General features: G+C 40.4%; 2 protein-coding genes across 2 annotated transcripts in view; one reads left to right on the top strand and one right to left on the bottom strand.

Moving 5' to 3' along the window:
- Positions 1 to 5963: 5963 nt before the first annotated feature.
- Cenpl (centromere protein L) lies at positions 5964 to 17001 on the bottom strand. Its single transcript, XM_048356592.1, has 6 exons — positions 16834 to 17001; positions 16563 to 16653; positions 14323 to 14487; positions 12032 to 12283; positions 9439 to 9981; positions 5964 to 6481 (listed from the first exon to the last, which is right to left on the bottom strand). Exons 3-6 carry the CDS (start codon positions 14482 to 14484, stop codon positions 6410 to 6412), a joined length of 1029 nt encoding a protein of 342 aa, XP_048212549.1. The 5' UTR covers positions 14485 to 14487; positions 16563 to 16653; positions 16834 to 17001; the 3' UTR covers positions 5964 to 6409.
- A 303-nt stretch (positions 17002 to 17304) lies between these two features.
- Dars2 (aspartyl-tRNA synthetase 2, mitochondrial) overlaps positions 17305 to 26609 on the top strand; it is a 30940-nt gene continuing 21635 nt past the window's right edge. Inside the window, exons 1-5 of the mRNA XM_048356582.1 lie at positions 17305 to 17845; positions 19033 to 19132; positions 20559 to 20625; positions 25656 to 25757; positions 26168 to 26263. Coding sequence (XP_048212539.1) covers positions 17725 to 17845; positions 19033 to 19132; positions 20559 to 20625; positions 25656 to 25757; positions 26168 to 26263 — 486 coding nt within the window. The 5' untranslated portion in view covers positions 17305 to 17724. The remainder of the gene's footprint in view (positions 17846 to 19032; positions 19133 to 20558; positions 20626 to 25655; positions 25758 to 26167; positions 26264 to 26609) is intronic.

Raw genomic sequence — 26609 nt, 5'->3', positions numbered from 1 at the left:
GCCAGTAAAGAACATAGGTCTACAACATTAGCTTGTCTTCATTCTTGCACTAAGTAACAGAAGACTTGAAACTTTACAACAAACAGAAACGGAAACAACTCATGAAATAGTACAATTCAGAAGGAATACTACATCAATAAAAGCAGAATTCTGATGCAACAGTTTTTGTCAGTGGGTTATATTGTCTCCTACAGGAACTTGTTTTCCAGTTGTCTTTTAAAAAATAATACTATTCTCAGGCTGGGATGTAGCTCAGTGGCAAAGTGCTTGCCTAGCAAGTGCAACGTCCTGGGTTCGATCTCCAGTACCAAAAAAACAGACAAAAAAATAATAAGAAGAATACTATTCTCATGGAGTTTCTGCTAGATCTATCTAAACCATTGCTCAGTGCCTCTTAGAAAAACAATTATGAGTCTCCTTCACTGTCTTGAGAACCTCCCAGTGGAATCATGTGCAACTCTGCGAGTTAGTGCTCACCAATATTACTGCCTGCAGCAACCAAGGGATGTCTGGGAAAAATGTCCTTCTTGGCAGGAAACCGTGATGCAGTTTAACTCAGTGCTCAGGCCTGGTGAAGCTAGAGCATGCTGTTAGTAACAGCCTCCACAAGAATGAAGTCTTTGGGCCATGGATGACTCCCTGTTAATGCTTGTAAAGCCAGCTGAGGCATGTCATCAGTCAGTACCTGAATTCTGTGCAAGCTATATTATTAACTTCATTCTGTACGGTCACTGTTAACTGTTTCTCTCAAATTGCACTTTCTGACAAGAAGTTAAAAGTTTTTAAGGAAATAAATGATCAATTTAGACATGAAAGCTTTCTTTTCCCTCATAGTCATGTCCATTTGTTTTCAGTGTATTTTTGCAGGAAAACCTTTGAATGAGACTGTAACTGCAGCCAAAAGGAATAGCCCTCCCCCCCTTCTCCCTCTCCCTATGACGAAAATGTGTGGCAACTTTTGTGTTTACATTTAAAGATCATTTGCACCTTTTTCAAGGAAAAAAATAAGTATTTGGTAAACAGTTGTTTACATGTATCACTTATGCTTTTTTCTAGCATGTATAACTTTTTAAAATAAAGGTAGCTATTTACCACAAATTTTTTGATTACTGCTTTTTATGTTTATACCTTTGCTATTTACTTTGAATTTTCTGTTTTATATCATATATATTTTATATTAATCTATAAGTGTTTCCTGGATTTAGACAATTTTGAGCTGAAAGGACTAGCCATCTAACTCAAACCTACCTATTATCTTAGTCTGAAAACCAGGAAAGTCTGCCTAAAATTAATGATAGAAGTGACATTAGACATTAGGTATCAGTTTCCCAAACTCCTACTCCATTTCTCTTCTGTGTTACACTGCCACTGTAGGCTTAACTGAACCATGACCTGGAATATAACAACAGACTGCTATAGGAAATGTCCCTCAAAGCTCATGTGTTATAGACTTGGTCTCCAGCTCATAGCTCTATTAATTAGGAGGTGATGGAACCTTTAAGAAGTAGAACCTAGCTACCTAGGAGGAGGGGATTGGAAATCGTTTGACTCCAGCTCCTGCAAAAAAATTCTTGAAATTCCATCTTAACCAACAGTTAGGTGCTTATAGCATGCATGTTATCCTAGGCATGGGGGAAGCACAAGTAGGAAGATTGTAGCCTAGGTTTACCTGGACTAATTGAGACGCTCCTGTGGAAATAACCAATGCAAAAAGGAACAGGAAGCAAGACTACAGATGTGTATATTTGAAAGAAAAGAAAAAAAAAATGGTAACTGAAGTTCAAAGGATTAAACTATTAGGAAGTCCCCAGGAGGAGCAATTCATACAGCAGTGATTCCATGGGCAGGAATGCAGCTCCTAGTATGATTTGATCCTCCACCCCAAATTAATAAAACAAAAATTGGAAACAACTCTAAATAGTACTCTAAATCCAGGGCTGGGAATGTGGCTTAGTGGTAGAATGCTTGCCTAGCATGCGTGAAGCCCTCAGTTCAATTCCTCAGTACCACAAAAACAGAAAAGCCAGAAATGGTACTGTGGCTCAAGTGGTAGAGTGCTAGCCTTGAGCAGAGGAGGGGCTCAGGGACAGAGCCCAGGCCCTGAGTTGAAGCCCCAGGACCAGCAAAAGAAAAAAAAAAAAAAGAAAAAGGTACAGTCCAGAAGTATAGCGCTGGCTTAAGTTTTCACTGGAGCCTATTAAGGATTTTTTTCCCCTACTGAAAAAAACTATGATTTACTGTGATTAACTTGTGTTGCTATTTTTTGTGCAGATTGCTATCCACAACTCTAAAGTATGGAGGTTGGGCTGGCAATCATCTTTATAAAGAAATCTACGGAAGCTTAGAAAGTTCAAATGACATGGCAGGAGCTGGACCTAAAATCCTTGTCACCTGACCCCCAAAATCGGTTGTGTTCCACAGTACTGTCCACATTGCTGTTTCTGGTATGATTGCTTTCCCATTTTCTATAATGTTTTACTATGGAAGAAGGCTTGGATCTGAGTAGCAACTTCCCCAACCTCTCAGTCCCTGCTGCTGTGGCCAGTCAGTCATAGGGGATCAGCAGCTGCTGCAGGAGGCCCCAAGCCAAGCCAAAAACTCAAAAAAGGCTAAAGTAGGGCTGGGAATATGGCCTAGTGCTAAAAGTGCTCGCTTCGTATACAAGAAGCCCTGGGTTCGATTCCTCAGCACCACATATATAGAAAAAGCCAGAAGTGGTGCTGTGGCTCAAGTGGTAGAGTGCTAGCCTTGAGCAAAAAGAAGCCAGGGACAGTTCTCAGGCCCTGAGTTCAAGCCCCAGGACTGGCAAAAAAAAAAAAAAAAAAAAAAAAAAGGCTAAAGTAGCTGGCCATAGAAGGGCTAAAATTAGACAACACTGCCAACAGGAGGAAGAATTTAAAGCCAAGGGAGCTGTGGCACTGGGATCCCAAGGCAGTCACGGCAGTTGGGTGGAGAGAACACAGAGAGGACCATCCTCCAGACCTACTTTGGGCAGAACAAGGATGATGTCCTGATAACTCCCTAGACTTTGAGTGGGACATCCAGCCAGAAACCCATGAGAACTACCACATAAACTGATGAGAGAAGCACTGTTCTGTGGGTTGGCATGGAATGTGGAATGTTAGCAAAGCTCTGCTCTATTCTTGTGAAAGACATTTCTGTATGCCATAGTAGATAAAACCTTCACTTTTTGCAGAGTAGCAAATCTAGCTCCTTTGTACAAATTTCAGCTTATCCAGAGGTTTCATCTTTATGCCTTATATTTCTTTGGGATTTAGTGAGTGTATGTTGTCTTTTCATATGCCTTTTAGACCAAGCAACATGTATTAGTGTTGACTTTTTCTTTATTAGATCTCATAGGAACAAACAAAACAATTACAATTCTTTGAAGAAAGTGCTACATGACACTTCCATTTATGTCCCGTAGGTCAGAACTTCCTTGTATGATTATACCTATCAGAAAGGCTGGAAAAATATCTCTCTTCTTGGCTGCCAGGTGTTTCAGGCATCTATTGCATTCCCTCCTGAGTTTCATCTAGTACCACTCCATCCTTCCTTACTATGCTCCAGCTACACACATACTTCCTTGTTCCTCAGTGAACCAAACTCAAGGCCCTTCCACTTGCTGTTCCACTTCCCTCAGATTTTCATGTGGCTGATTCCTGCGTCATTCAGGACCCACCTAGCTCAAAAGCCCTTTCCCTCTTTGCTACTGTGTATAAAGCATGCCCTACTTCAAACGTTTTTCCTATTGCACTGCCTTATTCCCAGCACTTGTCTCTGTGGAATTATACAGTTGTAGAATTACATTTGTTCAAGAGAATATAATTCCTACAGGACTAGACTTGTAGGACTACCCTACCCCTACTGCCCAATGCTATTCTAAGCACATAATGGAAGCTTACTATTAGCTGAATGAACGTCTGACTCAAAAAACCATCTTTCCCCCCCAATATCTCTACTGTTTCTAGTATATTTGGAATATCCTATTCCAAAAATTAATCTTTGCTTCCAGAATAAGTCCATTATAAGTAATTTCAAATAAGATCTTAATTTTTAAAAACACTCTAAAGCAAAACCAAATCCTTTGCTCAATAAGATTTAGATGTAATATAAACACATCTCATTTTACTGGTCCTTAAAATTTTCATCTCTAAAATGGGAGTTGATTAGATTACATGTAATCTACACACACACACACACACACACACACACACACACACACACACACTACATATATAAATATTTTTTTTTTGCCAGTTCTGGGCCTTGAACTCAGGGCCTGAGCACTGTCCCTGGATTCCTTTTGCTCACTTGAGCCACTTGAGCCACAGCGCCACTTCTGGCTGTTTTCTATATATGTGGTGCTGGGGAATTGAACCCAGGGCTTCATGTATACAAAACAAGCACTCTTGCCACTAGGCCATATCCCCAGCCTACATATATTTTTAAATACTATGATAGCTAGGACATTGAAGTTAAGCAAGGTAACTGCTGCCTTCAAATTTTTACAAGTGCCATTACACTCTACAATGGGTTGTGTTGTTCGTTTTGTTTGGCTTTTGGTGATACTAGGGATTGAGCTCAGAGCTTTGCATTTACTAGGCAAGCACTCCACCAAGGAAGGCATAATTCCAACTCACTTTGCTCTATTTTTGAGATAGTTTTTGTAAAGTTTATTAAAGTATGTAGCCAATGAAGAACACCACGCAGTATTCAGACAGGAGAGAAAAATGTATTCCTGAACTGCTGGCCTGTGGCCAAGAAGATGCATGGCTAGAGAGAAGGGGCCAGCCCACTGCCTGCCCATGCTTTACCTAGGGCAGGGGCAGTGAGGGGAGGTGGCTGCTTCCAGGTATGCCAGTTACCTAGGTAGTGCAGGTACTCGGCGGAGACTTGAGACAGGTGGAGACAGGAGGGGGCATCTATATGGAGCCCTCCCCCTGGGTGGACCTTAGTTTTGTTTCTGCCTAGGCCAACCTGGGCCATAATCCTCCTAGTACATTTCCTAGTGTAGATAGGACAGGTATATACCACCCCAACTTTTCCTGTTGAGATGGGGGTCTCATGAACTTTTTGAGTCTGGGATGGCCTGGAACCTCAATCATCCTGATCTCCAGCTCCTAAGTAGGTAGCATTGTAAGTATGATATGCTCACTCCCCACTCTACAATTTCTATGACTAGTTACTGGTTAGCATCCTTTGTGCTACAGGAAATGCCTTCCACTTTCCACAGCTGAGCCACATGTGTTGGTGCAGACCTATAATCCCAGCAACTCAGGAGGTGCACAGAGGAAAATCCCAGTTCAAAGCCAGCCACCAGCTAACAGCACAAGACCCTATCTGAAAAATAAAAAAGAAAGAGAAAGAAAAAGGACTGGGGGCAGGCATAGCTTAAGTGGTAGAGTAGCCTACCAATCAATCTTTAGGTCCTGAGTTTAAACCACAAATAATGAAATTTAAAAAAAATCATTCAACATCAACACTCACTGTCAACACCAACCTTGAGCAGACTACTCCCTTCCCCGCAAAAACAGACACTGAGGAAGATTAAGAGGTGACTCAGCAGGAGAATAGCTGACTGGCAAGCTAGAGGCCTGAATATTACCAAAATCTCATTATTGCCAAAAATAAAGACGCTGAGGATGACACTGCTTCATTTTTCAATTGAGTATTTAATTCCACATTGCACTAAAAATTCAATAGTATTAAAATATCAGTGGCTTAAAAATTATAGTTATTTCCTTTTTTTTTTTTTTTTGGCCAGTCCTGGGCCTTGGACTCAGGGCCTGAGCACTGTCCCTGGTTTCTTTTTGCTCAAGGCTAGCACTCTGCCACCTGAGCCACAGCGCCCTTCTGGCTGTTTTCCATATATGTGGCACTGGGGAATCGAACCGAGAGCTTCATGTGTATGAGGCAAGCACTCTTGCCACTAGGCCATATTCCCAGCCCCAGTTATTTCCTTTTTGAGAGAATTTGGTTAGTTCTTTATAGCAAAACAATGCAGAAAATGTCTTTTGAAGACAAAGGTTCTGAGTACAAGTCCAAAATGCTTAAAAAGGAGAGTAAAGGTTTTAAAGGTTGAAATCTTCACTACCAAACATCAGATACATTTTTATTTTATGACATAATAAACATTACTTATTAAAAGATGACCAACAAATTAGTGGAACACTTTTTATCCCAGAGCATGTGGCTACTGCATAATTGTAAAGCTGTGGTTTGTCCACTACCACACTGTCCTTCTAGATGGTTCTTCATTTTCATTTGGCCAACTCCAAAGGCATCCTGAAGAAAACAGATGGAGTTTGACACCTATTTCTCTTTCAGTCTCTTTGAGCATAGCAACTCAGCAAATAATCATTGAGAGAGGAATATATGATCCATAATTCATAGTTTCCTCAAGGCTTCACTCAATTTGAAAAACTGCCAGTTCTGTCAAATAGGCCAACACACCAATAAGGTATTTTTGACACAGAATCTGTAAAGAGAAAAAAAGGATACAAAATTTTTATAATTAGAAAGTATGGCAAAAAAAAGTACTTTATGGTAACAATTTTACATTGGTATAATTTCTAGATTTAGTTTATTAAGTTTACCACATGCAATACTACAATATACTTTTAAGGTTTGTATTTTCTATTCTTGCTTTCATTTTTGAGATGCTGGGATTGAGCCCAAAGCATTCTTCAGAGACACTTTACCATTCCCAATGTGCAGTTGCATTATGATCTCCATTTTGTTCTTAGAATCTAAAGATATGAGAGTTGTCTTTTTTTGTTTCTTTTGTGCCACTACCAGAGCTTGAACTGAGGACCTCTTGCTCTCACTTAGCTTTCCTACTTAAGCTGATGCTCTTACTGGCCTTTCTGCATTTTTTGGTGCCAGTCCTAGGGCTTGAACTCATGGTCTGACAGCTATCTCTGGGCTTTTTTTGCTCAAGGCTAGTACCACAGCTCCACTTAGGCTTTTTTTGGTAGTTAACTGGAGATGAGAGTCTCAAAGGCTTTCTTGGTCAGGGTGGCTTCAAACCATGCAATCCTCAGATCTCAGCCTCCTGCGTAGCTAGAACTACAATCAAAAGCCACCAGTGCTCAGCCCAGTCCAGCATTTGCTGGTTAATTGCAGATGAAGTCTGGAAGATTTTTTTTTTTTTTTTTTTTGCCCTGGCTGAATTTAAACTTCAATCCTCCAGGTTTCAGCCCCCTGAATAGGATGATATAAGCATGATCCACTAGCACTATGAAAGTTGAAATCTTGACTCTGCTCACCAACCTATCTTACATTATGTCACTTTAAACTTGCCTTGGCCTCAGTTTAATTTTCTTAAGATAAGATGTGGATTAAAAATACCTTATTAGGGCTCGGAATATGGCCTAGTGGCAAGAGTGCTTGCCTTGTATACATGAAGCCCTGGGTCCGAATCCTCAGCATCACATATATAGAAAAGGCCAGAAGTGGCGCTGAGGCTCAAGTGGCAGCGTGCTAGCCTTGAGCAAGAAGAAGCCAGGGACAGTGCTCAGGCCCTGAGTTCAAGCCCCAGGACTGGCAAAAACAACAACAGCAAAAAACATAATTACAGGGTTGCTCTAAAGATTAGAACAAAAGTTTACTAGGTACAGAAAGACAAATACTGCATATTTTCACTCATTTGTGGAAACTAAAAAAGTTGATCTCACAGAAAAAGAAAAAGTTGTGATCACTAGCAGCTAGGAAAGGTATTGAAAAGAAGGGATAGAGGAGGGAGGAAGTAACAAGTTTGATAATGTACTCGCTGCCTTACGTATGAAACTGTAACCCCTCTGTACATCACTTTGACAATACATACATACATACATACATACATACATACATACATACATACATACATAAAAAAAAGGAGAGAGCTTAGGAAATGGGTACCAAAATACAGCTGGAAAGGATAAATTAGTTCTAATGTTCTATAGCACCGTAAGGTGACTGCATTCTACAACAATTTATTATTTCAAAATAACAAAAAAATCTGAACATTCCAATACATAAAGACTAAATACTGCTGGGAATATGGCCTAGTGGCGAGAGTGCTTGCCTCATATACATGAAGCTCTGGGTTCGTTTCCTCTGCACCACAGATATAGAAAATGGCCAGAAGTGGCACTGTGGCTCAAGTGGCAGAGTGCTAGCCTTGAGCAAAAAGAAGCCAGGGACAGTGCTCAGGCCCTGAGTTCGAAGCCCAGGACTGGCAAAAAAAAAAAAAAAGTCTCTTGGACTTTCTTACCTAAGACTAAATACTTGGATATGCTAACTGCCTTGGTTTGATCATTACAAATAAGTATAAATAGAACAGAAGGTATTGTTCATTGACAGAGAGGCTGCCTAAGCATGGTAAAAAAATAAAATAAAGTTATGTGCGAATTTTAAAAATTAACAAAGTTACATCCCCTAACAGAAAAAAAGACCACAGGAAATATTAACTAGCTGCATATTGAAGCTATATAATTATATTTTTTGTAATTATATTCTAAGAGGAAAAAATAGAAATAAATATATTCTAGGAGCCAACTGTTTATTTCTGATACTTTTTGTGATGAGCACCTCACAGAGTAAAACGATGTCTCCTTTCTTTCCCAATGAGGATAGAAAAGTTAACACTTTATTCTGTACTTCTGGCTATAATTTCTTAACTCACACATAAAACCCTCCTTTATTTTCCTTTTTGGGGCTTGAATTCAGGGTCTAGACACTACCCCTTAGGTTTTTTTGCTCAAAACTGGTGTTCTACCACTTTTAGCCATACTTCCATTTCCACTTTTTTTTTTTTTTTTGCCAGTCCTGGGCCTTGGACTCGGGGCCTGAGCACTGTCCCTGGCTTCTTCCCGCTCAAGGCTAGCACTCTGCCACTTGAGCCACAGCGCCGCTTCTGGCCGTTTTCTGTATATGTGGTGCTGGGGAATCGAACCTAGGGCCTCGTGTATCCGAGGCAGGCACTCTTGCCACTAGGCCATATCCCCAGCCCCATTTCCACTTTTTTGGTGGTTAGTTGAAGATAGGAGTCTCATGGACTTTCCTGCTAGACCTGGCTTCAAAGAGAAATCCTCAGATCTCAGCCTCCTGAACAGCTGGGACATCAGGCAAAGCCACAGGCTCCTAGCTTCTGTTACTTTCGTATTTCAAAATTTGACAAAAAGCAATGTTCAGTCTCAATGTTATCACAGAATAATTGATATTATCACCTAAATATAGTATAAAACACAATGTAAGTATCCTTCTATTATAAAGTTGCTTCTAGATGGCTGAAGACTGTAATTCATTTATAAAAGTATAAATAAAATATTTCTACTATCTTGAACTTGCCTACATTCAAATGTTTCTTCAATATGAAAAATATAACATTAACCATCATAAAGCATCTAAACTGGCAGCAATAAGGTAAAACCCATTATATTTGTTCAAACTAACCTTTATTTTTCCATCAGTATGTGCTGAAGCTACAGATGTTGAAACACAAACCAATCTTGTGGCTGATAAATGAATTTTAAAATGTCTATGGAAATGTGAATAAAGGCAGTCCATAAATAAGTCAACTTCCTCCTGAGTAACCTCTCCAGATGTTTTGTGGACACTGTCCCACAAAGCTTTTGCATCCTCTGGATGTATCGCGTAAGAAATGTCCAGTCTTTGAGGGCTACATGGTACAGACCAAAGAAATTCAGTAGTAGCCATATAATGGTCCATTTTGCATGCAGTCCACATAGCAGCCATCCAGGAAAGATTAAATGCACTGATTGCTAAACGACTGAAATAACAGTCAAAGGTTTTCTGAAACCAAGTTCCAATTATGGCTGTATTAGAGTCTGATCCATTTGCAAGGAATAAGGGTAGACAGGTAAAATCTTCAGAAACAGTCTCCAGAAAACTATCTCCAAATATACAGCAGAACCAACCAGTCCACAACACTTTATCTTCTCTGTTTTTAGATGGCAATTGAGATTTTGAAAGAATCTACAGTGAAAAGTAAAACAGGTTAAGTTCAAAAGAGCATTTACTTCTAAATAATACATTCTAAGTATGAATTAGTAAATTAAAGATAAGATCTGGCATATTCATAAAAATAAGAGTCTAGTCTCCTTTATCACTATTAAAGTTAACAAAATAATTTATTTTTAGCCCAACATTCTCATTTAACAGAGAAGTTGTATATGGTAAGATCTTGGTGCCGCCAAAGTAAAAAATAAGAGATACCTAACAAGCATGGTTGAAGAAACAGGAGATGTTGAAGTTAGAGGTATAGGTGCAGTACCTCAAGGGGGGAAAAAAATCTTAACTTGGAAAGGACTATGAAAGTCACTAGATCCAACAAGCTTAAATTATCCTGATAAAGACAATTTTCTAAGGCAACTTTTCTATGTTCTTTCACACATTATGATCTAGTGTTCCCATCCAAAGTACCTCTTTCTTCCTTATGGGCAGGTAAAACAAATCAAATTTAATTTCTCTTTAACTGGAATCCCTTCAAATATTTGATATTCCATTTTACATATATTCTAACTTCAACATCTCCTGTTTCTTCAACCATTCCTCATGACATTCTCTCACTATCCACGTCACTTTTCTCTGAAGGTCTTATGTACAGAAAACATTCATAACTGAACACAATTACTTAAAAAAGATCTCACTACAGAGGACCCAGGATCTAGCTGAGAGGAAGAGCAGCTACCAAGTGTGTACAAGGTTGTAGGTTCATCCCCAGCATAACACACACACACACACACACACACACACACACACAATCTGATTACATGACTGACATCATTTTGACATAGTTTAAAGTTTTCTGGGTCTAGTTGACAGCTATAGTCAATCTCCCTCAAGACAGATTAAGACAGTAAACTCACCTCTACTCAAAGTTTAAGGTCTTCTTACAGTCCACTACGTCAATCTGTTCATATTGTTTAGGATTGATTACATTCCTACTAACCTCTTCAAACTTTACATCTGTAAATTACAGAACTGGCACCAAAAAAAAAAAAAAAAAAAAGGAGTTTAAATTGCTAATGGGCTTTCCAAGTGTCATAAAAGCCCAGTTTATGTCCATATCTTTTGTTTGTTTTTATTTTGGGGGTTTTGTTTGTAAGACAAACTTCTGCATGATTTAATCAACTGTTATTTGAGTTTCTGCTAGGTACAGCTGCAGCTAATCCTAGAGCACCTTGAGATCTTTACCATTACCACAACCTTTACCATGGGTCTGCAAATATTTTTCTGTAAACAACCAGACAGTAAATATTTTAAAGTTTGTATGCCATGTTTGTTTGTTTGTTTTTTGTCAGTTGTGGGACTTGAACTCAGGGCCTGGACGCTGTCCCTAAGCTTTTTTACTCAAGGTTATCATCGTATGATAGTCACATGCAACATGTCACATGTTTTTACTAAAATTCTACTTCTTGGAACTGAATCCTAGGAAAAACTATAAAATCTATAAAATTTATACTCCTAATGATATAAGTAACTACCTACAATATTGACTAGCAAAAATGCCATAATGCAAAATCAGGAGCAGTACGATCCCAGTTGTAAGATATAAATTTAGATAACCAAAGAGGTTTACACCAGAATGGTGAAGTATGATTTAACTTTCTTTGCACTTTTGTATATTTTTAAAAGTCAACATGACTTTACACACACACACACACACACACACACACACACACACACGTTAAAAGTCACAAGTTTCGGGCTGGGGATATAGCCTAGTGGCAAGAGTGCCTGCCTTGGATACACGAGGCCCTAGGTTCGATTCCCCAGCACCACATATACAGAAAACGGCCAGAAGCGGCGCTGTGGCTCAAGTGGCAGAGTGCTAGCCTTGAGCGGGAAGAAGCCAGGGACAGTGCTCAGGCCCTGGGTCCAAGGTCCAGGACTGGCCAAAAAAAAAAAAAGTCACAAGTTTGGGAATTTTAAAATGCAGTAAGAGGATAGCATAATTTCCATCCTAAACCCCGAAAATGAAAATTCATCTCCTACAGGAAGCAAGTATTGTTGTATACTATACCTGGACAATAAGGGCTTCAGGGTCCCTTTGCGTTCCTTTCATTCCTAGGAGAGTAGAGAAAATCACTTTGATGTTGAAATCTTCTCCCACTTCCATAGCAAGTCCTTTTTGCTTTTCAGCGGCAATAAATGCACTCAGAAGTCTAGAGTACTCTTTAAGATTAGAATAGGAGAACTTATACAGGGGAGTTAAACTATATAAAGTCCATTGTTTATTCAAGAGGAATGCAACCTTATGAGGATCAATAGTTTCCTAAAAATAAAAGAAAAAGAACACTTAATTTTTTAATATTGAAAAGAATTTAATCATAGCATTTGAATTATTTAATATAAATCTATTTTTGGATTTCTGAATTTTGCATGCCAAAGATCAAACTCAAATGGAGTCTTCAGACTTTTGGCAAATCCTTGAACAAACATTTGCATTTGGAATGCTCTCCCCAATGTGTTTAGAGGACACCACTCCTTCACTCCATTCAGGACTCTGCCCAAGTGTCACCTAAGAAACAACCTTATCTAAAATAGTACCTTCACTTATTTTTACTTTGTCACTCTATCGCCTTACTCGGCTTTGTTTTTCTACACAGTATTTATGACATTTTATGTCTGACATTATACAGTCTGACATTATATGTTGGTTGATTTTTATTATCTGTCTACCTTAAGAAGTAGCTAAGTATACATGAAGCCCTGGGTTCGATTCCCCAGCACCACATACACAGAAAGCAGCCAGAAGTGGCACTGTGGCTCAAGTGGCAGAGTGCTAGCCTTGAGCAAAAAGAAGCCAGGGACAGAGCTCAGGCCCTGAGTCCAAGCCCCAGGACTGGCAATAAATAAATAGAATTTTATTTATTTATTTATTTTTGCCAGTCCTAGGCCTTTTTTGCCAGTCCTAGGAGGCAAGCACTCTTGCCACTAGGCCATATTCCCAGCCCCAATAGATAGAAATTTCTAGAGTGTATACTTTCCGACATAATCTCACAACTCCAACTCTCTTTTGGAACTTTCACTGTAGTTGTCTAATCAAGAAAGATGGTAGATCAGCTACAGTACATTTATTAAAACAGGCACAATTTTTACTTATTCTTATTAAAAATACATGGCATATTATGAAGATAAGGAAGCATGCCAGGTACTGGTGGCTCACTTCTGTAATCCCAGATGAGAGCTGAGGACTGCAGCTCCAAGCCAGCTCAGGCAGACAAATCTGAAAGACTATATCTGATTAATAGCAAAAAACCATAACTGAAGGAATGGCTCAAGTGACAGAATGCCAGCTCTGAATGAAAAAGCTAAGTAAGAATGTGAGGCCCTTGAGTTCAAGATCCCAATCAATACTGGCATGAAAAAAAAAAAAAAGGAAGCACTTGGACATTCAATGTATTCAATCTGTTTTCTGATTAAAAACTGTAATTAATATTAGCACTAGTAATTACTCTTTAAGGTTATCATAGTACCAATGGGTATTAGGCATCCAATACTTACCAGAGAAGGAAGCTACATGGAAGATACCCAAGAAAAGAATAGTACCTACACAATCTTCTAGCTAAGAATAAATAATTTTAATCATTAGGAAACACCAGACTAATACAAAAGGATAAATATTCTATTTCAAAAAAGAGAATAGGACACTATGTTTTTCAAAAATTCCAATGTCATAAGACAAATACTAAAGAAATGACCCATTTTAAAAATGATTAAAAGATGTAGTGCTGGCTGGGGATATGGCCTAGTGGCAAGCGTGCTTGCCGCGTATACATGAGGCCCTGGGTTCGATTCCCCAGTACCACATATACAGAAAACAGCCAGAAGAGGCGCTGTGGCTCAAGTGGCAGAGTGCTAGCCTTGAGCAAAAAGAAGCCAGGGACAGTGCTCGGGCCCTGAGTCCAAGCCCCAGGACTGGCCAAAAAAAAAAAAAAAAGATGTAGTGCTGACAGTGGAAAATTGTTTACCTCTAAGTCACCTATTATCTGAATAGTTTGGAAGATACCAAGATTACTGTAAATATAGCTAGGCACCAATGGCTCATGCCTGTAATCCTGGCTACTTAGGAGGCTGAGATCTGAGGACCACGATTTGAAGCCAGCCAGGCAATAAAGTCCGTGAAACTCTCATCTCCAATTAACCACCAAAAAGCTGGAAGTGGAGCTGTGGCTCAAGTGGCAACTGAGCAAAAAGGGCACAGGGACAATGCCTAGGTCCTGAGTTCAAGAAAAAAATTAGTATAAATATAACAAAAATTAAAGTACCTTGTTCAGGTTGTCTCATTTAACTAAGGAATATAAAACATACCTGCAATTGTGAACACTCAGGAATTTTCCTTCGTGGGGTTGTCTGGAGAAAGGAAGTTTGCTTCCTGACAGATTCTAATCGTTTCTGCCAAGGGGTGGAATCTTTAACATCTGAGGAGACACTTTGGCTAGGAGTCAATTCCGGTGAATCATAAGGCTCCATGGTCTACATTAAAAAACCAAACAAAACCCTAAATGCATAGATGTACTTCCCACTTTCTTTCACATGTAATCTAAGCACATTCTACTGTTTTTTTGTTCCACAGCTTGTCATCCATTCTCAGTTATTTCCTGAACAATGTTTCCATTAACACAACTAAGCTTTCCATATCTGAGAGTAAACCATTCTTCCAAAAAAAATGGCATTACATTCTTATTTGACACATACAATGTCACTGTAAAGGTTTTGCCATTCCAGTGACAAATCCTAAACTGTTAAGATATTTCATAATTCAGGATCTCCTTAGAGTCCTAATTCTCATCTCAACTCTAGCACATAAACGCATCCATATTGTCATGCTTCTGCTTATCAGTAGTTTCCCCATCTGAACTGAAGTGACTATTTCCCATTATACTTCTGTTAAGATCATGGTTAAGTTGGATCTCCTTTCAATGAGCAAGTTCAAACAGTAGTGTTTAAAAAACAAAACAGTAACAAAAAAAATTATCCTTGGCATACCTGTTTTATACTTCTACCTGTATCGGTGGCTTTTGCATAGAATGATACCTTATCTCTAGATGAATCCAACAAAATTGGGCTTCTACCAAACAGCACATTGGAAGGTGTTAGTATTTCCTTGGAGAGCTAAGCTGCTTGGGGATGGCAACTAGGCCAGGAGGCCAGCACAGTACAGCAGTGCTCTCCTGACATCAATTCCTTCTCCACTGACTTCAGCAACTTTCAAGTCTCATTGGAATTTTCGAACTCCACATATGCATAGCCTATGGTTAGCTAAGCTAACATATGCATAGCTATGGTTAGCTAAGAATGCATCCTTTCAATAAATTTTCTCAAGGGTATAAAATATCTCCATGATGTGATCTTGGTCACATTTCTATTAGGTCTCCCAGTACACACACACTTTAGTAGATGTAGACTAAGAGCTGTGCATTCCTCTCCTTTTCCTCACTTTGAGGTGGTTTAGATTAAGAACAGAAGCACCACCTCTTGTTCTGTCTACCCCAGTGATTCAGAAAACTGAAGGAGTTGCTAGAGCTGGAGATGTGGTGGTATTCTGGTACTTCCCAGTGCCTGAATGCTGGGGAGGACCTGGAGATGCTGTTCAAGCCCAAGCTGGGGCTGGGGTGGGAGTGAAAGTTAAGCTGGACCCAGGCTTGGTGCTGGTGTCACCACTGAAAGAGCTGCACCTCTATTGAGTCTTATCCTTGCTGTAATTCAGTGGGCTTAGAAATAATCCTTGAACTTCTCATCAGAGCAGTCTTGGGAGTCTGGTTAAAAAAAGTCCTATCCTTTTTAAGATTTTGACTCTTACTGAGTTTTTCCTTTTGTTCAAAGCAGCAATGGTGGCCTTATATACCTAAATTGTCCCTTTTAGCTCAATTCTGAGAGAAGAAAAAAAATCATCAATAAATTCCAATTAACACCAGTCCCATCTTCCAGCTGTTACCACCTCCTCCCACTTTCCTCAGCCATTGAGTTACTACCCAATTTAAATAACACCTACTGGATGAGATAGGAGGATCACGAATTCTGTCAATAAATAAGTAAAAGAGCAAACAAATACTATTTACACTAAAGCATTATCCTCCGAAGACACATCTAATTATATATTTAAAAGGATATATTAATCTGTTCCATTTGCATAGAATGTTTCTTCCAAGCATGGTTACTTTGGACAACAACTGCTAAGCATTCATCACGTTCCAGATACTTCCTAAGCCCTTAGTAAATACTGTCTCATTTAATCCTCAAACAAGCCCCTTATAATGTTATATGTTATAATGTTTCCAATTAACAGATACTAACAAACAAAAATTCCTTCCTCTCTCTCCCTCGCCAACTCCTCTTGCACTAACGGGGCGTAGCGCACAATTAAAAGTTCGTTGTTTCTCTCTCGTGGTTAGTCCGTGAAGAAAAAGATCGCTCCGCTATTATTGCCAATACCTTAACCCCCAGCTGCCCCAACGCCAGCCTTAACCGCGCTGACACATCCGTGGTGTGTAACACACCCAAACACACGCAAGGACTGCGCCAGGCCGAACCGACCCCAAGCATCTTACCAATCCAGTGCCGCGAGGACGCCGTCGCCCGTTCTACATTTACGAATCATTCTCTGAAGTCGGCTCCAAAACGAAATCGGGACCCAAACCCCTTAAGGGGGGGTGGGAAAAAGTCGCCCACATGAGCGGTATGAAAGAAGCTGGAGTATTCTCTCTCGCTCCAGAGGCGGAATCGCCCGGATGCCCGCACTTGCCAGCCGGGAGACCGCGGCTCCCAGGTCGCGCCACGCCCGCCAGGCCCGCGCGTCGTCGGGACGGACGGGGGGCTTACCTAACGGCTCTTCGCTCCTGAGGAATATGTCTTCTGCTCTCGCAGGGGAAAGACAAAACACAAAACGTCTCACCGCCCTCTCTCCACCTGAGCCCTGAGGCCGTCAAGGTCCCGGGTGAAACCCAGCCCCTTCAGACGCCACAACTGGGTCGTTAGCGCCCATCTCATTTCAAAATCATTTCCCGACTGGCTCTGCGGCCCGAAACAGGAAGTCAGCTGTCCTGTCTCCGCCCTCCGATTTCCTGCCAGTGAAGCAACTACGGTTGCCATTGTAACTGAGGGCAAAGTTGAGCCACTCGCTCGCGCCAACACTCCCACTTGAGAAGCGTTGTTCTTCCGCTTTTCCACCGTTGCGAAGCCTTCCCTCAAATTTCCGCCCCTAGTAAGCATGGCGGCAGCGTCTTTGCTGTGATTGGGCGAATGCCTTTGCCGTAATCTTGGGCGCTAGCCGTGTGGTAGGAGGAACGACTGGGTTCGGCCTGCCGCGTGTGTGCGGGTTTGGGGTCAGGGCTGTTTTGGATTTGCTCCTCTTCGTCTTCCAGAACCCGAGGTCGGCTGCCAGGTTCGGAAGACTTGAAAGCGAGACCGTTCCTGCTTGTTGTCTGGTTCTGCCTGTGTGAACTGTGGGGAGGAAGAAGGGCGCGCGCCCGGGGACCGGCCCTGCCCGGCCGCGTTCGCGCCCCGGGCTGCGGTGTGCGGTCCTTTCTTCACTTTGTGAAAGACGTGGGGACTGATGCGGACACGCGGGGGGAACGGATCTCTCCACGCGCCCACGAGAGACTTGAACGCGAACGTGCTGCTGCGGGCTTAAAAGAATGAGGTCAACTGCTTTCCAGAACTGAGTTGGGCCACTGCCCCGCGGCGCTTTGTTTCTGGCGGCTCGGATTCAGCATGGCTTCCCGCTGCTGCCTGAGGCAGCTGCTGTACCGGGGTCTGTCCGCTACCACCACCCAGCTCGTCCGCGGTTCTCTATCCAGGACACTAGTGCTGAGCTCCCACAGGAGAATTCCAGGTGAAAACAGCCCGGACCTTTCCCCAGCGTTCCCCTGGTCTACACCAGACAGCCTTATGAATAACAAAGCGTTCACTTTTTTTTAAAGTGTATTGTTATTCTGAAGGTGACGTACTTAGCTCCAATTAACCACTGAAAAACCGCAAGTGGCTCTGTGGCTCGTGTGGTATAGTGCTATCCTTGAGCTTAAGAACTCAGGGACCGCGCCCCAAGCCCAGAGTTCCAGCCCCACGACTGATGAAAAAAAGTACATTTGTTTTTGGACAGTGTTACCCCTTCTCTTGCTCTCTCCCAGTTTTTCCTCCCTTCTTCACTCTAAATTCCTTATAAGTCAGGGCTGTTTTTATTCCCCTTGGGGGGAAAAAGGTAGCCACATAGGTAAGATACTCTACATTTAGTTAATGCCACTAATAGCCTAAAACACCCTTTCCCGCTTACTGGATTTCTAGTGTCCAAGCCCAAATCTATTTGTACTAATACTGGGAAGTTTATTCCACCATCATTCTGAAATCCCTAAGAGCAAAAGAAATTGGATTACATGGTTTGGTTTATTGTATAACATCCATTGTCCCGAAATGCCCAAGGCATAGTCATTTGAGACTTTTTGAACAATCTTCAGGTTATTTATACATATATGTATACATACATATATATATATATATATATATATATTTTTTTTTTTTTTCCAGAGCTGGGGCTTGAACTCTGGGCTTAAGCACTGTCCCTGGCTTCTTTTTGCTCAAGGCTAGCACTCTACCACTTAAGCCACAGCGCCACTTCTGGCCTTTTCTATATATGTGGTGCTGAGGAATCTAACCCAGAGTTTCATGTAGGCAAGGCAAGCACTTTACCATTAGGCCATATTCTCACCCCCAGGTAATACATTTTTTGTTTGTTTGTTTTGTTTTGTTTTTTGCCAGTCCTGGGCCTTGAACTCTCAGGGCCTGAGCACTGTCTCTGGCTTCTTTTTGCCAGAGCATTTTGTTCAAGGCTAGCACTCTACTAACTTGAGCCACAGCACCACTTCTGTCTTTTTCTATTTATGGGGTACTGAGGAATCCAACCCAGGGCTTCATGTATACAAGGCGAGCACTTTGCCACTAGGCCATATTCCCAGCCCAGGTAATATATATATATTTTTTAATCTTGCCTCTTAAACTTTTTCTTTCTTTCTTTTTTAATTTAAGAATTCAGTAGCTTTATTTCCCGGACCAACACTTGTGGAGAGTTATGTTCTTCTCACTTAGATCAAGAAGTCACCTTATGCGGATGGATTCAGTACCGAAGGTAAATTGAGGCACATGGTTTAAGAATTCATAGTGATTGTTTCCCAAGGCATTTCCAAGCCTTTATTAAGTTTTAAACAGGTGAATGAAAAGCTTTTCAACTCCTGTAAGACTCAGTAGTCCACTGAGGTTTTAGCTCTGTTTTTTCTTAGGAAGAGCCACATAATATAACTCTCAGTAAGTGCTAATAATATCTGTTGAGTTGTGTAGTCATGTTTCTTGATTCACCGAAGGGCTGAAATGACACCAGTCTAACTTTGAAGAATTCTTATGACAATGCTAGTACCATAAAAATGACCAGAAAAAAAAGCCACCCAGCATCTTACAAGCTAGTTGTGAAGTTACAAAGGGCTATTTCAGTCTAAATATAGGAAGAGTAAAACCTAAGAAATGAGCACAGTTTCTTTTTAGATTATGCACTATTGTGCATCACTCTGCATTCTACATCAAATCTGAATAATACATTAATTCATATTGAAGAGAGATGAAATATATGAATAATGTGACCTTAAAGCATATATCCATGTGGGTAGATATTTGCCCATACATAGATGACTTTGTCTCCTTTCTGTACCTCTTTCCAGTACTAAAAGCAGTATGAGAAATATAGACTGAATACTAAAATTCTGGGACATTTTATGGTTTATAAAGCTGTCAAACTTTATAAAGTTAATAAGTGGATCTGTTTTAGAACATTTTATAGCCACCCCCCTCCTTTTAAGAAAAAAACCTATATTGTTATATTTCAGAAATGACTGATCAGAAGTTTCTGATATCTTAAAGTATTTTCTTTGGATTTACTCTGTAAATGTTTCCAGATTTAAAAAGTGTTTCTTATAAAGACAAATACGTGACATTTAAATTTTTTAATCTACTTTGATTAATAAGCCATCTGTAATAGATTAGTAAGTTATATACGTGGCCAATAATAATTAAAATTGAAAAAGCAACTTGATAAGGCATAGTATAGTAAGGCAGTGTATGCTGTAATCCCACTCTCAGCTGTTTGGGATGCTGAGGCACAAGGGTAGCAAGTTCAACACCAGTGGGGAAAAATAGTCTGTCTCAAAGAAAAAGCTCAAGTCTATAATCCTAGTTACATGGAGGCTAAGTTCTGAGGATCAAAGTTCAAAGCCAATCCATGCAGACAAAGCCAAGAGACTGTTATCTCTCTCAAACCAGCAAAAAGCCAGAACTGGAAGCATGACTCAGTGGTAGAACACATCAAACCTTTGAGGCCATGAGTTCAAGCCCCAGTACCAACACAAAAAAAATGATGTAGAATGTGTGAATGTGGCTAATGTAAAATATGTAATTTTTTAAAGAAAAATTGCATGGAGTTTTTTCTTACTGGTTTTATCCGCTTAAATTTTGGGCTCAGCAACAATCCTAAAATACTCTCTTTTTTTTTTTTTGTCATTATTCAGGCAAAACATCTTCCTAGTCCTCAGAGATTTCCATGGTCTGGTTCAAGTTATCATCCCCCAAGATGAGGTAATAAAAAATGTCCTACTATGGCAACTCCTTTGTACAACTACCTAAAAGTAATTCTTTTTTAAAATTCCTACTGTTATCTAAAAACTGATGTGATGATAGGGGTAGGGTAAGCTAAGCAGTTTGGTAAGTGTGGTTGAGGGTTTGTTAGGGTGTTTTTTTTTTTAAAGCAATCTTTTATGTGGTTTGGAACTCATTGCATAGCCCAGAGTGGACCTGAACTTGTGGTACTCCTGCCTCAGCATTCTCAGTGACCAGCACACCTTGGCTTCAGACTCTAAATTTAGAAGTTGAATGTTAATACAAACTTAAAACTATTAAAAAAAATTTTATGGCTGGGCACTAGTGGCTGAGATCCAAGGATCGAGGTTCAAAGCCAGCCCAGGCAGGAAAATCTGTGAGACTCTTATTTCCAACTAGCCACCAGAAAACCAGAAGTGGTGCTGTGGCTCAAGTGGTAGCGCGCTAGCCTTGATCTGAAGAGCTCAGAGACAGCACCCAGGCCGAGAATTGAAGCCTCACAACAGACAAGAAAAAAAAAATAATGCACGACAAGCTGAAAAATATTATTTGCAATTCATGTCATAGGGCTAATTTTACTAATTTCTAAAAGGCCACTAAAAATGAATGAAGAGCCATAGAGTTATGAACCCAGAATATAAACATAAAAGTTACAAAAAAGTGATGAACTGTTGTATGTGTGTAGTATGCCAATAATCCTACCATTAAGGAGGTGAAGCAGGAGGGTAATAAATTCTTGTCTGGGCTTTAGAACAAGACCCCTCTCAAAAAGAAATTATAGCAAAGATATGAAAATTATCTACCCAAAATATATACAGTCAAACTCAGATAGAGGGCTGGGAATATGGCCTAGTGGCGAGAGCTCGCCTTGTATACATGAAGCCCTGGGTTCAATTCTCCAGCACCACATATATAGAAAACAGCCAGAAGTGGCGCTGTGGCTCAAGTAGCAGAGTGCTAGCCTTGAGCAAAAAGAAGCCAGGGACAGTGCTCAGGCCCTGAGTCCAAGCCCCAGGACTGGCCAAAAAAAAAAAAAAAACTCAGATAGAGAAATGTGATCTGGAGCCACCAGAATTGCATTTTTTTTTAAGCACATTAGATTGACAGCACACTGTATTTTGGGGAAAGGAGGTCTGTATTCCTTGAAGAAGTACAAATTGTTACTAGCAGTGTAAAGAGCAATGTGATGATACCAAGTTAAAATTTCAGGAACTTGAAGTATGGCTCAAGTGGCAGAGTGACAGTCATGAGCAACATAGCTGAGTTAGAACAAAAAGGCCCTGAGTTTAAGCCCCAGTACCAGCAAAAAATAATATATTATATTGAAAATATAATATTAATGTATTTAGTATATTATTGTATTATATAACATAATTATATTATACAATTATATTTTATTAGCTACGTGTTACACATAGTTAATGTATATTACTTGCATACACACACTATATTGTATAATATGTTTCTGTAATATATATAACATAATATAGTATAATTGCATAAATCCTTTGAACCTAAAGGTTATGTAAGATTATCTTACATCTACCTGTTAGTTTTTTTTATATGTTAGGTTTTTAAAGTAGATAGCCGGTAAAGGAGAAAGCCATGCGGTATTCAGGCAGGAGAGAAAGTTTATTACTGAACTGCTGGCCTGTGGCAGAGATGATGCTTGGCCTGAGAGAAGGGGCCCTGCCTTACCTAGGGCAGGGGGCTGTGGCCAGATGGATTAGGATGTGACCTCAGGGAAGGGGGAGGTAACTGCCTCCAGGGATGCTGGTTACCCAGGTAACTGGGTGGAGACTTAACCAGGTGATTCTGCTTGGAGGGCTCCCAGGGTGGACCTTACAGAGATTCAAAAATGACATGTGGGCAACTATATTCACTTCAAGATTATTTTTAGTAGAAAAAAAATGGGAACAATGTAAATATCCTCTAATAAGAATACAATTTTAGGGCTGGGAATATGGCCTAGTGGCAAGAGTGCTTGCCTCCTACACATGAAGCTCTCAGTTGGATTCCCCAGCACCACATATATGGAAAACGGCCAGAAGGGGCGCTGTGGCTCAGGTGGCAGAGTGCTAGCCTTGAGCGGGAAGAAGCCAGGGACAGTGCTCAGGCCCTGAGTCCAAGGCCCAGGACTGCCCCCCCCCCAAAAAAGAATACAATTTTAAAAGAAAAAAATGTTGTATTACATCGTATTGTAGTAGTGATAAAACATTAGCTTTGAGCACAAGAGCTCAGGGACAATACCTAGGCCCTGAGCTCAAGCCCAAGACTGGCATGCATCTGAGAGAGAGAAAAATACTCTCTCTCTCTCTCTCTCTCTCTCTCTCTCCCTCTCTCCTCCTCTCTTCCTCTCCCTCACTAGCTAGTAACATTAGGTGTTTCCAAGGAGGGGAACTGAGGAATTAAGCACAAGGATAGAAGGAAAGCTTTTCCCTGTATTTTTTCTGTTCGCAGAATTTGGAGGTAGAGGAAGGACAATGTTCATTTCTCTGCAATAATTTTTACAACAGCCTAAGTATTTGAAATAAGAGCAATAAAGTGTCTTTAAAAGATGAAGATCCTGAAGAGTCTCCTAATTTTGTGTCTTCACTGTGTATCATTATTATTGTTGTGTTTAACCTAGACTAACCCTTTAAGGTTTTGAGGGACTTGCATCAATAATAGTAGTTTTTGGTGTGTTTTTTAAAAATAAATTTGTTTCTTTATTGTCAAAGTGATGTACAGAGGAATTACAGTTCATACGTAAGGCAGTGCATACATTTCTTATCCAACTTGTTACCTCCTCTCTCATTTTTCCCGTCTCCCCCCCAATAGTAGTTTTTTTATTATTGTTATTATTTTCATTATTACATTTTTATTATCCTTAAGTAGTTATACAAAGAATAGCTTTTTTTTTTTTTTTTTTTTTTTGCCAGTCCTGGGGCTTGAACTCAAGGCCTGCGCACTGTCCCTGGCTTCTTTTTGCTCAAGGCTAGCCTCTACCACTTGAGCCACGGCGCCACTTCTGGCTTTTTCTATGTATGTGGTGCTGAGGAATCAAGTCCAGGGCTTCATGTATATAAGGCAAGCACTCTAATACTAGGCCATATTCCCAGACCCTAGTAATTTTTTAATTTGTGCTAATACTAGGTTTTGAAATCAGGGCCTTGCACTCCTGCTTGGCTTTTTCATTCAAGGCTTATGCTCTACCACTGACCCACAGCTCCACTTCTGGCTTTTTGCTCATACCACAATCCTAAAATCTCAAACTCCTGAGTAGCTAGGATTATAGGCATGAGCCACCAGTACCCCACTCCCCTCATTTTCTTTTTTAAATTCTTAACTGAAACTGGGTGTGGTGTGGTACACATCTGTAATCCTTCTACTCAGGAAGGTAAAGGAAGTGATCATGAGTTTGAGGCTAGCCTGGACTATATAGCAAGACTCTGTCTTACTATCCAGCGCAGGCTAGCTGAGAATATTTCCATCCTTTTACACAAACTTTCCCATCTTTTTTTTTTCTTTCTCACATTAATAAGAAAATGTCTATTTATACAATCTACTATTCTTCTAAAAAACTTTTTTAAAAGGCTGAGCATTTTTAGTGCCATCTAATTTTATGTGTTCTATTTACTTGCTATCCTTTACTCTGTCCTTTTATCAGTCCTTTTATTAGCCAAGTGCAGAACAGATTAAAAACCAAGTTTCAGGGCTGGGGATATAGCCTAGTGGCAAGAGTGCCTGCCTCGGATACACGAGGCCCTAGGTTCGATTCCCCAGCACCACATATACAGAAAACGGCCAAAAGCGGCGCTGTGGCTCAAGTGGCAGAGTGCTAGCCTTGAGCAAAAGAAGCCAGGGACAGTGCTCAGGCCCTGAGTCCAAGGCCCAGGACTGGCCAAGTTTCAAGGCTTTTTGGCCAAGTAGCTCTTTCATTCAAACAAGAGGATCATTTTATTTGTGGCTATCTTAAATCAGATTGTTCATAGAAGAACACTCTGTCCAAGGCATGTTAGCAGACATGCTGGGTTCCAGCGTACCTGCCTGTGCTTCTCTCCCCGCTCTTACCTACAAAGAAGTCAAGTACAAAAAGAATCAGGAAGAAATTGAAAACCTCATTCCCGGTCCTGACTGGCAGGGAGGGAGCCAGGACAGCCTCCAGTGCCTAGACCACCACAGTGCGCACAGGAAAGGGGGAGAGTTCTACAGGTGATGAGCCCCAAAACACTCCGTCCTCCCGTACCTCCGGAAATAGTTCTGCATGATGAAGATCGTGAGTTCTGCCAGGATTTCACAGTAAAGGCTGCAGCATGCACTAAGGAGAAGGCAACCTCTGTCCAAACACAGTATTTCAATGAATGAAAACTCATCAAAAGTCAAACCTGGCCTGTTTAGAACGCATCTGTTCAAGTGCTGACAGCCACTTCCATCTTGCTTGCTTATCACAACATCTAGCTTTGATTTCTTCCTCTGTGTTTAAACTTCACCTGTACTCTCTGTAGAAAAATCCCAATTAGAGACTTACACCTTGCCAGGTGCTGGTGGCTCACACCTGTAATCCTAACTACTCAGGAGACTGAGATCTGAGGATCACAGTTCAAAGCCAACCAGAGCAGCAAAGTCCTAGAGTCTTATTTCCAATTAACCACCAGAAAACTGAAAGTGGAGCTATGGCTCAAAGTGTTACAGCTCTAGACTTGAGCAAAAGAGCTCAAGGACAGCACTCAGGCCCTGAGTTCAAGACCCATAACCAACCAAAAACCAAACAAACAAAAAGACTCTCTCAGAAAGAAAGAACGGGGAGGAGAAGAGAAAGAAGAATGCTAATTGATAGCTTCACTTGCCATATTATATGTTGTTAAAATAGGGGGTAGAATTTACCAAGTTAAAAAAAAAAGTAACTGGGCCCAAATATTAGAGCAAATAAGCTATAACTATTAATGTTTTTCTAAATCATAGACTGAGTTACTGAAGGAACCTGTTAACGTTCATTTGATTCTTGGAACCATTTTCCTTATTCGTAGTCATCTGCGGCTGTGAAGAAGATTTTATGTGAAGCCCCTTTGGAATCTGTGGTGAAAGTGTCTGGGACTGTCATTTCTCGACCTCCAGGACAAGAGAATCCAGTTAGTAGTTTAGATATGGTATTATTTTTTATCTGCGTGCATTTGTAATGTCGATGCGTAGTCAGACAACACAGGTTGAGCACATCCTGGACACTGGCGCTAATGCTGCGTAAGTCTACAGATGAACTTAAAATCTGTATTGCAAACGTACCCATGTAATATGCATGCTCAGACAGTTGATGTTAACAAATGATGGTGAAACTTGCTGATTTCGTAGCTGATCAGACACAGATACTTGTAAGACATTTATGCTTTATGACAAAATATCAAAAAACAGTCACAATCTTTATATCATACTACACACCAGAGCATTTACACACTTTACATGTATAGATAAATGCATGTATTTTGTAATATGCTTCGCATATTCATCCTGAGAGTGATTTCTAAAATGGGTCTTTTCTCTTAAGAAAATGCCAACCGGTGAAATTGAAATAAAAGTTAAAACAGCTGAACTTCTAAATGCCTGCAAGAAGCTGCCCTTTGAAATGAAAGACTTTGTGAAGGTACCATATTCTCTTATCATCTAGAAAATGATAATGACAGTATTTACAGAATTCCTTAAAGACAAAGTTTAGCTTCTATAAAATTAAACATGTTATAGATGTGTCATGAATTGTTCTGTTCGACAATTTCTTGATAAATTCTTCTAAAACAGTGACAGTTCATTAAGCAGCTAAGAGTACATACACAAGTCAGGTGCTGGCAGCTCACACCAGTAATCTTACCTATTTGGGAAACAGACTTGGAGGATCATAGTTTGAAATCAGTCTAGGCAGAAAAGTCTGCAAGACTTCATCTCCAATTAACCAGCAAAATGCCACACCATAGGCATGGCTCAAGTAGAGTGCT

This window comes from Perognathus longimembris, chromosome 11 (genome assembly GCF_023159225.1).
Source record: "Perognathus longimembris pacificus isolate PPM17 chromosome 11, ASM2315922v1, whole genome shotgun sequence".
NCBI classification, from domain to species: domain Eukaryota; kingdom Metazoa; phylum Chordata; class Mammalia; order Rodentia; family Heteromyidae; genus Perognathus; species Perognathus longimembris.
This window is presented reverse-complemented; position numbering and strand designations above follow the sequence as displayed.

Coding starts and splice junctions, on each gene's coding strand:
- Cenpl (XM_048356592.1), bottom strand. CDS start 14,484: ATGGAGCCTTATGATTCACCGGAATTGACTCCTAGCCAAAGTGTCTCC. Junction 12,284..14,322: donor CTGAGTGTTCACAATTGCAG/GTATGTTTTATA, acceptor TTTTATTTTTAG/GAAACTATTGATCCTCATAA. Junction 6,482..9,438: donor ATACTGATGGAAAAATAAAG/GTTAGTTTGAAC, acceptor TTCTCTTTACAG/ATTCTGTGTCAAAAATACCT.